At 40.2% G+C, this 15,784-nt stretch overlaps 1 protein-coding gene across 1 annotated transcript in view; it reads right to left on the bottom strand.

The window, feature by feature from the left end:
• Positions 1–7,144, bottom strand: part of LOC311236494 (uncharacterized protein) — a gene marked incomplete at both ends in the record, with an annotated part of 63,389 nt that extends 56,245 nt beyond the window's left edge. The window contains one exon of the mRNA XM_084324172.1: positions 7,063–7,144. Within this exon, the coding sequence (XP_084180298.1) occupies positions 7,063–7,144 (82 nt within the window). The remainder of the gene's footprint in view (positions 1–7,062) is intronic.
• Between the last annotated feature and the right edge of the window lie 8,640 nt (positions 7,145–15,784).

Raw genomic sequence — 15,784 nt, 5'->3', positions numbered from 1 at the left:
AACGTAGAACTACGTTTCTGTCGCCCGATCGTTGAGTGCCGGAAACGTAGATCTACGTTTTTCTCACGGTATTTCTTTTATTCGCTTTTGTCATTTCATAATTCAGCGGGGCACCTTGTGTATGCTGTACTGAATGTGTCTGAGCTGGCAGACGGTCTTATACCACCCTCTTATACCGGCCATTATTGCACCCTGTTAGAAACGGGTTCGTTTATTTTCTCTACCGCGCTGCGGCGTGGGGGCAGGTCCTAAACACTCCGGCAAAACACACGCTTGTAGGGATGGTTTTGACTACTGACCCCACCCGCACGTTGAAGTGCAATGCCCAACAACGTCCGAGACAGGATCGCTGTGGATAACTGGAATGGCGATCAGATATTTGGATTCTTTTTTTTGCATTACATCAGAGACCAGGTAAGGACATTATATGAAAGCTTGCGTTGATCTGATATTTATTTCTACCCCGATCGACGCTGTCTCTGTGTCTGGGGGGGGGGGGGGGGACGGGGCGGCACGCCGGTCTAAACAACATTGCATGCATCAGTGCCGTCTGGGAGAAATGCGAGGCCCTGTGCGAGATTTAAACGTGAGCCCCCCCCCCCCCCCCCCTAAAGGTAATAATGCAAAAGAAATGTTTTTTTATATAATTATTATTTTTCTTTTTTTTATTAATACATTTTCTTTTTGCATACAGTCAACATATTCTTAAATAATAGCACTGCCCGAGGCTGGGCATACAGTCAACATATTCTTAAATAATAGTGCTGCCCGAGGCTGGGCATATGATACAGTCAACGTATTCTTAAATAATAGTGCTGCCCGAGGTTTAGTGGCAATGCACCTGTACAGTCGTACACCTGGCAGTAACAGGGAAAATGCATAAAACACCCCTGGAACCTGGAAGCTTAAAGCCAGGTACATTTTTCAAGCACGACATGCAGATTTGCAGTTTTGCCTTATTTGAATCGAACTCTATAAGCTTAGTACACACGTCACAAACTGCACGAGTACAGTGTGAGCAGACCCTGTTGCATGATGCAACACACCGAGTGAGAGAGAGAGAGACCATGAGAGCGCGCGCGCGAGAGAGAGCGAGACCATGAGAGCGCGTGAGAGAGAGCGCAAGAGAGTGCGCGCGAGAGCGAGAGAGATTCAGATTCAGAGTTTTTATTTGCCACATGGAATCATACAATCAGAGTTTCTTCATTACACAATCATAAATAACATTCCATGGACAAAAGGAGCAGGAAGAAGAATAAATCTTATAGTTACCTGCCCCTTATTCCTAAACTAAAGAAGTATTTTCTTAATGGTCGGCGTACAACCTAATTTATACAAATAATAATTTATACCATTATACAAGAAACTCACAATTCACAGTTAAACAAGGAAAAAATTAAATAATAATAATAAAGAATAAAAGAAGAGAAAAAAAAGAAAAGAAAAGATCTCACTATTCAGATCACATTTGATTTTCATACCGACTAAATATTTCTTTTTTATAATTTTTTTTGAATAGATAAACACTACTACATCCCTTAAGCTCGCTATGGAGAGAATTCCACAACTTTACACCAATAACTGAAGGACACATCTGTTTAAGTGTGGTACGTGCAAACTGATGTTTAAAATTGTATTTTCTCCTACTAAACTCACTTTCTAAATGAAAAAGATTTTGTAGTTTTTCTGGCAGTGTATTATTTCTTGCCCTAAACATAATTAACATTGTTTGAAACTTAACCATGTCTTCAAGTTTAATTATTCTAGATTTAATAAATAATGTATTTGTGTGTTCTCGATAACTCACTTTGTGTGATTCTTATGGCCCTCTTCTGTAGTATATATAATGGTTTTATATTGGTCCCATAAGTATTCCCCCATACTTCAACACAATAACTGATATAAGGTGAGATGAGTGAACAGTAGAGTGTTCTCATTGCCTCATACTCTAACACATCCTTTACTTTATTAATAACAAAAATACTCTTGGACATCTTTTTTTTAACATGTGCTATGTGCGATTTCCATGTTCATTTATCATCCATAATCACACCAAGAAAACGAAATTCATTAACTCTCTCTATATCAACTCCATCTATTGTCAGTACTATATTTTCATCTAGTTTTCGATTGCCAAAAATCGAGAGCAAGAGAGAGAGCGAGAGAGAGAGAGCAAGAGAGAGAGAGCAAGAGAGAGCGCGAGAGAGAGAGCAAGAGAGAGAGAGATCCACGGCGGGAACAGAATAGATTGCATTAAAAACTCACCAAACGTCCAAGAGGAAGGAGACAACCATGGATATGACAAAGTTCACCAGTCCATATTGTCCCCCCCATTGGGATGAACTTGGGAGTCTGTTCCTAGTTTATCTGCCACACGTTAGCACTCGATAACGTAGCTAACGCTAGTTAGCTGTCCCTGCCTTTAGCTAAGCCGACATGGCTAGCCTGACTGAACTTTCTAACACGCAACAACTTTCATCTTCAGTCCATCTGCCGAACGTCCTCTTCGTCTTGGCATAACCTAATCACTATACTTGGTATTGATAAGCTTACGGCACACGCCGTTATTTCTTCTGCTCCGATGCTGCACATTTGGTTTTCAGAAGTAGGATGCTCTTGGCCAAGACGCTCCCGTGGATAGCGCCGAATAGTCAGACCCCGTACCTGTAACCCCTCCCCTCGTTGAAACCAATAGTATATCTGCAGAGCCGCAGAGCTCCAATAGTGTACCTGCAGAGCCGCAGAGCTCCAATAGTGTATCTGCAGAGCCGCAGAGCTCCAATAGTATATCTGCAGAGCCGCAGAGCCCATAAGTCAGACACATTCTACAAACGTGTCTAATGTGAAATATATAAGCATGTAAGCAAAACTAGATTTTAGGTCTGTGATGGAAAGTGATTGTTAACATTGTTAACAAGTGTCAAGACTTTTGGTTTATTTAATATAAGGATCAGATGTGTAAAGGGGTCTAAATAAGTTAACAGGTGTTTGTGATTGGGACGGAGCATGCGCAGTTCGCGCAGCTGCCTTTCAAATGGTGGCGGGCTGTCACTTCTCACTATAGCACTGACAGGATCACATCGCCCATTGGTAAGTGGACTTTATTAAGGGATTGCAATGTTAACTTGGCTGTGTCACATATGTACAATGTAATGTATCACGTTGGCTGCTGGCTGCTAATGCAGCCTGCGGATAATATTTGCATAGTGCACGGTGTTAGTGATGCTGGCTGAATGAATGAACGTTGTGTCTGAATGTTTGCCGCTAGCTTATGGCTAGGCTAACGCACCTCGCCGTAGGTGCAAAACTGAACTAGTGTCCTGGTGGCTTTCCCGGTTTGTCACGGTGAGATTCATGTGGGGAACTTTGGTGTGAGCGTGTGTGTGCTTTGATGAGAACTGCTATCTTGTCCGTTGTGTGTGAGGAGCTTAGTGGCTCGTATCTCACGGAGGAGGAAGTAAACATTGCCATGCATTCTGGGAAATGAAGTCATTCTAGTTCTCCCTCCTCTCACCCAAATTAAAGGGGACATGACATACTGGTTTGATAGTGTATAGTGTAATGTATATATATAATATAAATATAAATTATATATATAATATAATATATAAAATGGATAGTGTATGTATATTTGATAGTGGTATTGATATATTAATATGTATATTGATATTAATATTAATATTGATTGATTGATTGATTGGTATTGATATTAATATATATATTGTATATTAATATTATGATTAATGTGTATGCACTGCATTTTGTTCTGTTTCACAGGTTTTTGACCTATGGTAAGCCTGTGGTCAACTGTGGGAATTATAAAGGTTGTATTGTGGAGAAAACATCTCAACTAGTTTGTTCAAATAAACAAACTCTAATGACTAACCATTGAGTCATCCATTGTGTGGTGCCTGTCAGCCTTTTCGGAGGGATTCAAATAGAACATTCTTGAAAGATCCGAACAACAAGTACTATTATTATTATTATTATTTTTTTCTCACAAGGCCCCCTTCCCTGCGAGGCCCTGTGCGACCGCACTGCTCGCACGCCCCTTGAGGCGGCCCTGGCATGCGTGCACAAGGAAGGATAATAATTATGATCTAGCGTTGATTTCAGGAAGATCCGATAATCAGGCGAAAAATGACGTGTTTATTGAATTACACAAACAGAGTCTTTTCCCTGGAATGACTCAGAAGCACCCAAACTATATTTTCAAAACAGTATAAAACGGAAATGTACGGATGAAAAAAGAATCCGTTTTTGTCAGAGACTCTACCCCGTTATTAGACCCCTAGCTATACTATAAAATATAGGTTTAGCTCTACAAACTACAACTACGTTTACATGGGATTAATGGACGGCAAGGAAGGGGTCACTTCCCGGAAGGGGCGTGGCACTCAATGTGTTAACAGTCAGATAATACAATAAAGTGGTGGAGTAAAATAAAATGAAATATGAGCTACGTTAACACGTTGGGCGCCAAACCCGAGATACGTCGGGTTAACTCGCCAGCGGTTGGGCGCCAGACCAGAGATATCTCGGGTTTTGGTCGTTTATTCGATATTTTTATTAATTATTCATCCGGGGACCTTGGCGTTACCATAGGGAATGAGTCTGAGATCGCCAAAGTGCAATACCGGCCGCATCCAGCTAGATGGCGGTATCTAGCACCCTTTGAAACCTTGTATCTTGGCCTGTGCGTCGATCAAATGTCTCCGAGTCAGCTTTTTTTTTGGGCAAGTGGAGCAGTTATACCGGTCGGATTGAGAAGTGTCAAATGCTCCCGATGCATGATGTGTGGTGGATAATGTTGGCGACGATGGACATCAATACTATGAATCGCGATCAGATAATTGGAATATTCTTTTTGGGGTACATCCTAGTCAAGGTAAGGGCTATATGATATCAATCTTGCATTGATCCAACCATGTCTTCACCTTGATCCGAACGTGTGTGTGTAACGTTACTCCACAACGTATGCCGTTGGTGACGATCAAAGCATCAAAAAACTATTTGATTTGAGAATAGTAGCGGGTCCAGGCAAGAAACGGCAACGGTTATAGTATAATAAACGCAGAAGGCTATTCCTGAGCATTTCAGGAATGACCCCAGACCATTGTAAAACCACTTATATTTAGAGTTGTTCCGATACCGATACCAGTATCGGAAATGCCGCCGATACTGCCTAAAATGCTGGTATCGGTATCGGCAAGTACACGTGAATTGTAGCCTCCGATCCCATGATGTAATTTATCTCCTGCCGAGTCCTGCGGAGAGTGAGGATTATAAAATGAACAGGTTTTAAAGTGTGATGCTGTGTCATTTTAACAGCAGATACACTTTCTTAAATTCCATTGTCCCCGACAGTGCTGGTGTGACGGGGAGCTCGGACGGGATGTGTTTTGCTGGTGTTATGATAGCATTAGCTGGAAAGATAGCTAGTTGGAACAACATCCGCTTTAACGTTACATCAAATCAGATGATCGCCTGTCCTTTCTCCAGGACCTAACACTGTCCGTGACCGGCTATCAACAATAATGCACCCACGGTGAATTGTATAAGTAGCTACTGACTAGCGTTAGCTGACTATTACTAACGTTATCAAATGTCAATGCGGGAAGACGAGCTAGGTCAGTTAGCTTAGCTTGATAACGTTACCGTGTCTAAAGTTGGTGCATAATCCAGCAATAATGGCTGCAGACCTGCAAGCAAAGTACAGCAAGTGCCAAAGGATAAGAGTCTGAGGCGGAGTTTCAAAAGAGAATGTTGAATATTTATTTTGCATCAAAAATCACAACATGAACGTTCTATCTCCCACTAGCTTACAGACTGAATAGGGTATATCTGCAGAGCCACTGAGTAGCGAGTGCATCACCGTTTAATGTCCGTGTGGATCATTGGAGTAGGGTATATCTGCAGTGCTGCAGCCCACTCATTGATTAATAATACTAATACAAATCTATACAATCACCTGTTGTTGAATAAATACCATTACTTTCTAGTTATGACTAAAAAAACAGTACAACAGTATCTTAAAAAAAAAAAAAAAAAAAAAAAGTATAATTTATATAATAATTTTTTTATTTTAATTTTTTTATGTATGCACTGGTATCGGATAAATATCGGTATCGGCCGATACCCAAAGCTTAGGTATCGGAATCGGAATCGGATCGGAAAGGGAAAAATGGTATCGGAACATCTCTACTTATATTCACCACGGTATAACACAGGAACGTATGGATGAAAAAATTTATTCTTTTTCACATAGTGAGCGATAGATATTTGATGTCAAATGGGCCATAGTATTGTATCCATAGCTATAATATAGAATATAATATAGCCCTGCAAACAAGGTGACGCACTCCCATCTTTTAAAGCGTTGGCCTAGCTACAACAGGGCCCGTCTAATCCCCGGCGCTGAATGAGTTAAGCACAATCGAATAATATATTTATGAAATAAAATATAGGCCAGGGCTGTACGACTGTATATAAGAGGTTGAATACAATTATATGAGATATAAACTAAATAACTAAATATAGCACAATAGATATAGTATAATTATAAGTAAAAATGTAAAATGTAATAGGAATAGGCCAGGGCTGTGCAACTGGGCAGATGTGGTCAATTATATACACTAATTAGAAAGAGTAACAATACAGTGGACAAGTATATAGTCCAGTAGGGTGTGTTAATGTAACACAGTGGGGGGTGTCAGTGAGGGTGGTGTAGTGCAAGTAAGATGTTTGTGGCTGCAGGACTTCCATCCCAAGCTGCCTTAAGAGATTGTATGTAGAAATGTATTTGCCAGGTAAATGAGATCTTGGTTGTCCTTCAACCCCACCAGAGACCGTTGTCTTTATGTGAGACTTATCTTTTAAACTATGTTTTTTATGGTGCTTTTATATGTAATTCATTCTATGTATTGTCTTTTATATGGACCCTGAGTCCGTAATAAAATGTAGATTGATTGACATCCATGAGGTATTTAGGAATGATAAAAATTAAGAACAGAATTACTTTAAAGAATGTAAAGAATGTAAATGAAGTGGTAAAATGATCACCTCTGGTAAGTTCATCTATGTCCAGCAGACCATCCTTGTTGCCACGGGTGATGGGAAGCGTGTGGACGTCTGGACAATCCATTAGGGGTTTCTCTAGACGTTGACACAAAGATGCACAAAACAAATGAATCATGGTGGACGCAGTGGATTATTTGCCAAAAAACTGAAGGCTAAATTACAGCAGGTGAAGAGAAAAAGATACCTTCATGTCATGGTTCATAATGTACCGACAATAGCCTACATCTGCCAAACTTCTTTTTGTTGTACTGTACTTGTGCTGTATAATGACAGCTAATCTAATCTACATGAGGGAAACCGCCACTTCCTAACAAGTTGAAATAAAGGTTTAAAATGGAAAAAAAGGAAATGTTAGCTTTAGGCTAGAGCGTAATGTTGCCTCCTAGCTCTCCAAACCATGCAACAGTAAAAAGTACAGACAGGTAGGATAGTTCTAGTATTGATCACAGACATAGGATAGTTCTATGTATTGATCACAGACATAGGATAGTTCTATGTATTGATTACAGACATGTAGGATAGTTCTATGTATTGATCACAGACAGGTAGGATAGTTCTATGTATTGATCACAGACATGTAGGATAGTTCTATGTATCGATTACAGACATGTAGGATAGTTCTATGTATTGATCACAGACATGTAGGATAGTATTGATCACAGACATGTAGGATAGTTATGTACTGATCACAGACCAGGGCTCCAGACTAACTTTTTACATTGGTTGCAACTTTTTCATTTAGGTGCACCAGCACATAATTTAGGTGCACCCAACATTTTCACTGCGCCTTTTGCCGCTGCAATAATACATTTTAAGCGTTACCTTTACCACAGTGGAGGTTTCTCTATGACAACACGTGAAACACAAATTCACTCATAATTCATAATTATTATTAATTTACATATATATATATATAATTATATATTTTCTTTTAATTATTATTATTATAAAAAAAATTATTAGAAATGTTTTCCTCTGTAAAAAAAATTCCAGTGAATTTTTTTTTCTTCAAAAATGGCCAAAAGTGACAGCTCTGAGCTCTTTGGTCAGAGCTGCAGTCAGTCATGGCTAGCTGTCAATCACTAAGTGAAACTTTCACTGCACAGGCAGTTCTTTTCATTCTATTACCCAATCAAAATAGGCTATTTGAGTCATCTAAGCACTGCCTGTGCAGATTTGCCTCAGCCACCCACGAACGCGGGTTGAATGATTGACAACCTTCAAATCCAATCAGAGATTGCTGCATTGCACAGTCAAAACAGTCCAGCTGCAGTTCCTGGGCCAATCTCAAGTTTCTCAAGTTTCTTTATTAGTTGTCATACAGAAGTACAGAATACTTTTATACAAAATGTAACAGAAAGAAGCATTTTGTATAAAAGTATTCTGTACTTCTGTATGACAACTAATAAAGAAACTTGAGAAACTTGAGATTGGCCCCAGTTAAACCTAACCTACGGAACTGCAGCTGGACTGGTTTGACTGTGTGCAAGGCAGCATTGAAAGAGCAAGCTAGTAGTTTAGTAAGCTGTACAGCTATAACAACACAGTAGGCTAAATTAAACTTTGCGCCAACATTAGGACCGAAGTATAAACCAGCAACTGAGCAACATGAAGAAGTGGACTTATGCATCTGGATCAGAAAAAAAGTTGTGGATGAAAAAGTAAGTACAGTGTTTGTAAAAGCTTGTATGCTAACAGTAGCTAGCCAGCTTAGCCTACATCACAATGATGATCACCAAGCTAACTTACTGTACAGTAGGGCTGGGCAATTAATCGAAACAGAATCGCGATATCAATTCATAGACCTATGCAATCTCATTTCTAAGTTATGACGATTTTTCTTTTATTAAAAAAAAGTTATAATTTTTTTTATTATTTTTTTTAAACTTTTTAAATGATTTTATCTGGGTTGAACATGATTTGTGGAACTCCCTCTGGTGTTGTGGTCGTGGTATTCACTGACCTTTGGGAAGTATTTCGACATGCACATGGGTATCTTAGTGGTGTAGTGTATCTTGTAGACCAGGCCCATTGCAAGTTGCTGTACTCTGTCGTCTACTCTAAGCCATCCTAGGTTGTCAAATTGGGCAGGGGTGAGGTGGGTTTTAGGAGTAAGGTCAAGCAGTAGTCTGACCAGTTTGTTTTGTGATGTTTGTAATCTTGTTTTTAGTGCCTTTGAGGTGCTTTGGTACCATGAGGTGCAAGCATAGTCGTAGTACCCTTGAATGAGTGCTCCTGTTAGAGTCTTCAAGGTATTCTTGTTTACCAGAGAGGAGATCCGGTACAGGAATCTAGTTCGTTGGTTGGCTTAGTTTTATTACATTGGATCCCATTTTGTCACAGGAAAGATTTGCCTCTATAGGATGGAATCCAGGTAGGTCATTTCATCTTTCCTTTTAAGATAAGATAAGATATTCCTTTATTGATCCCCTTGGGGAAATTCAGGCATCATAGCGCCATTGTGCTTGGATCTAGACACATGTTGGGCATGCATCCTCAATTAAAACTGTCAATTGGCACCACACAAATTGAACAAGTGAACATATAAATAATATTGTCATTAAAATGGGTAGAGGAATTTTTATGACTAGGAAATGTTCTGCTTTTATCACTCCCTCCATAATGAAATCTGTTATTCATTCTTTGGTTGTGTCTCATTTAGAATATTGCCCTGTTATCTGGTCGTCAGCTACAAAATCGAATTTAAAAAAGTTGCAGGTTGCTCAGAATAAAGCGGCACGCCTGGTACTAGGCTGTTCATACAGGACAAGTATTGGTTTTATGCATGAACATCTGGCATGGCTGATGGTTGAAGATAAAGTATCGATGAGTCTTCTAATGCTGCTGCGGAACATTATTAGCACTGGTAAGCCATCTAGCTCTGATTCGCAGAGTGTGGGTGGGGAATGTGATTGGACCAAAGCAGAGTCACTCACAGACAGTGGGTCCAGTCATAATAGTTGTGATAGCCACGGGACAGATTCTTGTGTATTTAAAAGTACTGCCAATGTAGCCTTCAGGTGATCGCCATGGATAGAATCAGACATGCTTTGTTTACGCTTCTAGGCTACTGGCGCATGCCTGTGATGTAAGCAGTAGGCGCGACGAGAGCCTTGACGACCCTTTCGTCACCGTTTTATGCGGTTTGACAGTTTAGACGAGAGCGCAAAGGTTTACCGTTTCTAGGAATTCCACCCTGGAAGGTGGTCTCACTTTTTTACGGTTTCACCCCGTAAAAACGCCGTTTCCGTATAAACGAAAGGCACATCTGAAAAAATATTTTTGCGGATTCACCTTCTAGCGTTTCCGTCTAAACGGGGCCTAACTGAAATAAATTTTCACAATGTCACATAAGGTGCAGTATGCATAAGGTAGTGTTATCATTTACTATCTAACTAACTGAAATATACATTATTCATTATTCACAGTATCACAGTATCCACATAAGGTACAGTATGCATAAGGTAGTGTTATTGTCCTACTTGGGTTCCTATTAGTTCTAGGTCAATGTCTGGCAGCAGTCCCTGCCCACTGTTGTGGAGCCTGATGGCCACTGGTATGAAGGACTGTCCGAGGCGGTTAGTTGAGTGTCGGGGGGGTATGAGTCTGTGGCTTCCTTGTCACCTTCACCTAATATGTTTTGATCTGGTTAGGTGCACTGTCACCTAATATGTTTTGATCTGATCAGGTGCGCTGTCACCTAATATGTTTTGATCTGGTCAGGTGCGCCGTCACCTAATATGATTTCATCTGGTCAGGTGCGCTGTCACCTAATATGATTTCATCTGGTCAGGTGCGCTGTCACCTAATATGTTTTCATCTGGTCAGGTGCGCTGTCACCTAATGCTAATATGTTTTCATCTGTGTCCACTGACCACTGACACACAGTGGGGGATGTTTTAAAAATATAATTTAATATATAATATAATATAATAATTTGTGCTTCACCTAAAAATCTGGTCAGCAGCCTCCACCTTTTTTGTCAGTTCCCATTCCCAGTAATTTCTTAAGATGTTATGTAAATGATTGTAAAAAAATAACATTGTATTACAGTTAGCTCACAAAGTCCAATCCTTCACTTTTTTATGTCTATTTTAACACATTCAGCTCAGCTCCAGTTAGAGCTGTCCCCAAGCCTGTTTTTGGGATTCGAACATTCGCAAGGGTTTTTCGAACGGATGTTTGAACCATCGTTTTTAATCATGCAAACAATTTGCTCCTAAATAGGGAGGTGTAGTCTGACGTCACTAGGGCTGTCTTAAATACTTCGAAGCTTCGTTCGATGGCACAAGCTTCGAACATTAAAAAAAAATCGAAGTAAAAAAAAAAAAAAAAAAAAATTCAAAAAAAAAGTAATTTTTATTTTTTTTACTTCGATTTGTGTGTGTGTGTGTGTGTGTGTGTGTGTGTGTGTGTGTGTGTGTGTGTGTGTGTGTGTGTGTGTGTGTGTGTGTGAACTACCCATCCCAGTTAGGACAGCCGAATCCCGTCCAATCTTTCGCCGTCGACTAAAGACTCACTTCTTCAACCATTATCTGAAATGATAAAAAAAAAAAAAAAAAAACTAACCGTGACTAACCTTACTGTCATGCACTTGTCCTAATAAACTAACCTACACTGTAACACGCAACACTTTGATGAACATTGTTACTCAGCTGATAGAGTTGTACCCTTCTTGCTGTCTTGTCGTACAGAACTTGTAAGTCGCTTTGGATAAAAGCGTCAGCTAAATGACTAAATGTAAGTGTGTGTAAGTGTGTGTGTGTGTAAGTGTGTGTGCGTGTGTGTGCGCGCGCCTTGTAGAATTCCACACATAAGAAAGAAAGATACTGGGATGAATAAACAAAATAGGAAATAAAATGTAGAAATGCATGCAATACATAAATAAATATGAATCTCCATATATGAAATATAACATTTAGATAAGGTGCTACTGAGATGTTTTGGTGAGTTCTTTGTTTTTTTGTGGAAGTTGCCCTTCTTAAAAATGCATGAACATTCACTGATAATTGGTCTGTAGTGGAGTCTACAAGGTCTACATTGCCGGACCATGTAGAATCCGGACCTTGTAGACTGACATAATTCTGTGCATAGTTTAGTCTACACAGGCCATATTTCAAATAATCAAAATCTTACTTCATTCATCTTAAACATTCTTGATTTGGGGGATTGGTAGTTCCCATGAAATCTGAAGTTGTTCAAACGACAACAGCGATCCACCTTGAATTAAATCACACAGCCGAGTGAAACCTTGTTGGATGCATCACAGTCACGAAAGGGGCTACTTAATTAATTAATCCAACCCACTTTATTTATAGAGCACATTTAAAAACAACAAAGTTTACGAAAGTGCTGTACAAGTCCCACAACATAAGAAAAAAAAAAAAAAAAAAAAAACATATTAAAAAAAAAATTAAAATAATATTTTTTTAAAAAAAATTTAATCTTTTTTCGAAGCTTCGAATTAAAATTGAAGCTCGGCCCCGAAGCTTCGATTGCCAAAAAAAGCTTCGAAGGTCAGCCCTAGACGTCACTTTGTGTACAGTCTCCTAATGTACAGTCTCCTCCCCATCATATGTATATATTCTCTGTTACGATCTATGGGTAACAGTACTGTATACTCAGGAGAGAGGGGGTGAGTTCAGGAGAGATGGGGTGAGTTCAGGAGAGAGGGGGTGAGCTCAGGAGAGAGGGGGTGAGTTCAGGAGAGAGGGGGTGAACTCAGGAGAGAGGGGGTGAGTTCAGGAGAGAGGGGCTGAGTTCAGGAGAGAGGGGTGAGTTCAGGAGAAAGGGGTGAGTTCAGAGGGTGAGCTCAAGGAGCGTATTATTTTCTATTGACCGCAAGTAACGCAAGATCGCAATTGATTGATTACATTAATTAACAGATTGCAGAATGGGTACAATACAGTACGGCTCAATACACACAATTGTTAACACTTTGATTGCCTAAGGCCTAACAAAAATAATGGTTGGTTTCAGGTTGCCGACCGACCCTGCCGATTTAGGTGCGACCCGTATTTTTTGAATAAAGTTTCATAGAAATCTTAGTCAAACATTTAGTATTATGGATATTAAACATGCTGGCAGAGTACATGCATCCATGTTGTTGTGAACATTTTAATTAAATAAAGAAATTCCCTATCCATAGTCGCCGTGGGAAAGAATAAAATAAAAAAATAAAATAAATTCCCTACCTACCCATGGCCAAACTGACAACCAACCTGAAACCAACTATTATTTTTGTTAGGCCTAAGGTTAAATTCATGATATACCATCCGTTGCCAGCTCTATTTAACATGGAGAAGTTCCCCTTCTTTGCAGGGCTATAACTTTTTAAATTCTATTGCTAGATTGCCATTATTAGGGCCCATTCAAGGTCCTATATGTATTGTTCATGGTGTAGCAACGTTAAACTTTTTCATTCACATATTCATCCTAAAATATGGTCTAAAGTATAAGTATGTTTTCATCTCTTTCTGCAGCTTTCTCCAGAACGTGATTTATAGCCCCAAATGCATTATATTGATGATGAAATACAGTTCGGTAGGAATCTGTGCGAGATCAAAAATTTCAATTGGACGTACTTCTAGAATTTACTACACGTCATCTGATGTTGACCGGATGGGCGAGGGGGCGTTTATAATTCCGTGGGCAACGTTATACCATTCATCTAATGTGGGTCATATGTTCATCATAGCAGTTAGTAAAGAACACGTTAGAATATAACGCTAAAACTCACCCCAGTCTCCTTGGTCCGTTGGGCGATCAGCGTGGAGTTGACAGTTTTCAATTATGGGATGTCGAAATACCGGATCTATTTCCAGGTTGTATAATAGTATATACGTCCAAATCATGTTGTTTTTTCGAGTTATTTCCACCGATCGATGTTCACTGTGTGAAGACTGAGTCTCTCTAACATTAGCGAGTGCCCGGACCTTATATGGAGTGAGTCCTGCCGGTTCAAAGGTTGACATCCGGTTTTTCGATCTGCCGATCGGCCACCAGATGGCGCTCTTGAACCGCTAGAGGATTGAGAGGAGATCAGAACTGTGTGTGAAGGCTGCAGAGGGGAAATATGATTCCGATAACAGATTTTTGAAATATTGATATCAAAGACGAGTTCCGGCGTCCTCGGCAACTTGAGCATGCCGGGGAATGACGAGTTCCGGCGTTTTCGGCAGTTAAAGTGTTAAGGGGATGCAGACCAGAGAAAGACTTTCGTCTTGTTTACGATTATCCTATTTCCTGACGGGGCGCAGAGTGAAACAGCCTGGGGGACACATATGGGAAACGCTTATATCTCCATGAAAACGAGTCAGATTATCCTTAGACTTGTAACATAGATTCCTTACCTGAGATCAGATGGTACCCAAATGGTTTATTCCAATTCCCGATCGGCATTCGAAAAAATCGCTCATTTTAGTGATCAACCATGTATACTGTATAACAGATATTCCCCGCCGCTCCAAGAGGCCAGCATGACGCTGGTAGACACCGGTTGCATGAGTGAGAAGTACAATGTGGAGGGCGGGTTCTTTTTTCTCAGCCATTTACATTGAGTTCAATCTAAAAGGGTGAATTACCATCTGGGAGACGATAGGGGGCGCTTTTTTCACATCTGCGCGCCGGGAGCGCCTGGATATCCAACAGTAGGCTTGCTTGATGCAATATGATTTCAGATCGCCAATCAAAAAAAAGAGGAGAAAATACGAATATTCTCGGGTTGGGCATTCAACCCGCGGGGGGTAAACCCGAGAAAACTCGGGCGTGGCAATCAAAGTGTTAATGTCTCTGCTCCGACTCACAACAAAGCTGCTTGATCTGGTTCATAATCGGGTTCAAAGTCAGAAGTTTCAAAGTTTGCACGGAGGAGTTGACGGTGACCGATAACGCATGTGTTTTGTTTAACTTGTCCTTTGATAACGGTTAAGTACCAGAGAAGCGAGTTAAAAGCTCCTTAACACTTTGAGTGCCAGGGACGACAATTATAGTTTTAATTTTTTGTTAGCGTTCTGAATTCATATTTCATCAACCGAGTCTCCCGTTGGTACAGCAGCTCCTCGGGAAAAAAGCGCCCCCTATCGTCTATCCCTGTGTAACTGCAGGTCAGTCGATTAGACTGACCTGGGATCTGTAGATCTGTAGAGGTGGAGCCAACTGGCTCCATTGTGCTGGCGAGACGTCTGATCAAGAGGGATCTGATCGCGAGACGGAAATCAGCCTGGAATATATATTTACAGCAGCCAATAAGCGTGATCGATATTTGGAATGGCGATCAGGAATTGGAATAATCTTTTTGGATAACATCTGATCTCGGGTAAGGAATCTATTTTACCAGTCTTAGGATAATCAGACCTGTTTTCACTGAGATTTCAGCGTTTGCCCTATGTGTGATGTGGCTGTTTGGCTGTGATCGCTGATGAGGAAATAAGATAGATTTTTCAGATCGCCTCTATAGCGTGCATACGTACACATATACTATCGATAATCTAGCGTTTATTTGAAAACGATTCATAAATAGGCCGAAAAATTACAATGTTTTTGTGTATTCTAGAATATTCCAGTAAATGTCTTTTATCACAGAATCTTTATATTTTCCTTGAAAACGAGGGCTTTTCAAAATGCTATAAAACGAAAATGAACCCGAATAAACAATCCGTTTCGACAATGTTGACTGCAAACAAGTCATTGATAAGCGACGGGC

This window comes from Notolepis coatsorum (genome assembly GCF_963971535.1).
Source record: "Notolepis coatsorum genome assembly, chromosome: 11".
NCBI classification, from domain to species: domain Eukaryota; kingdom Metazoa; phylum Chordata; class Actinopteri; order Aulopiformes; family Paralepididae; genus Notolepis; species Notolepis coatsorum.
Note: the sequence above shows the minus strand (reverse complement) of the source record. Positions and strands in the feature narration are given on the sequence as shown.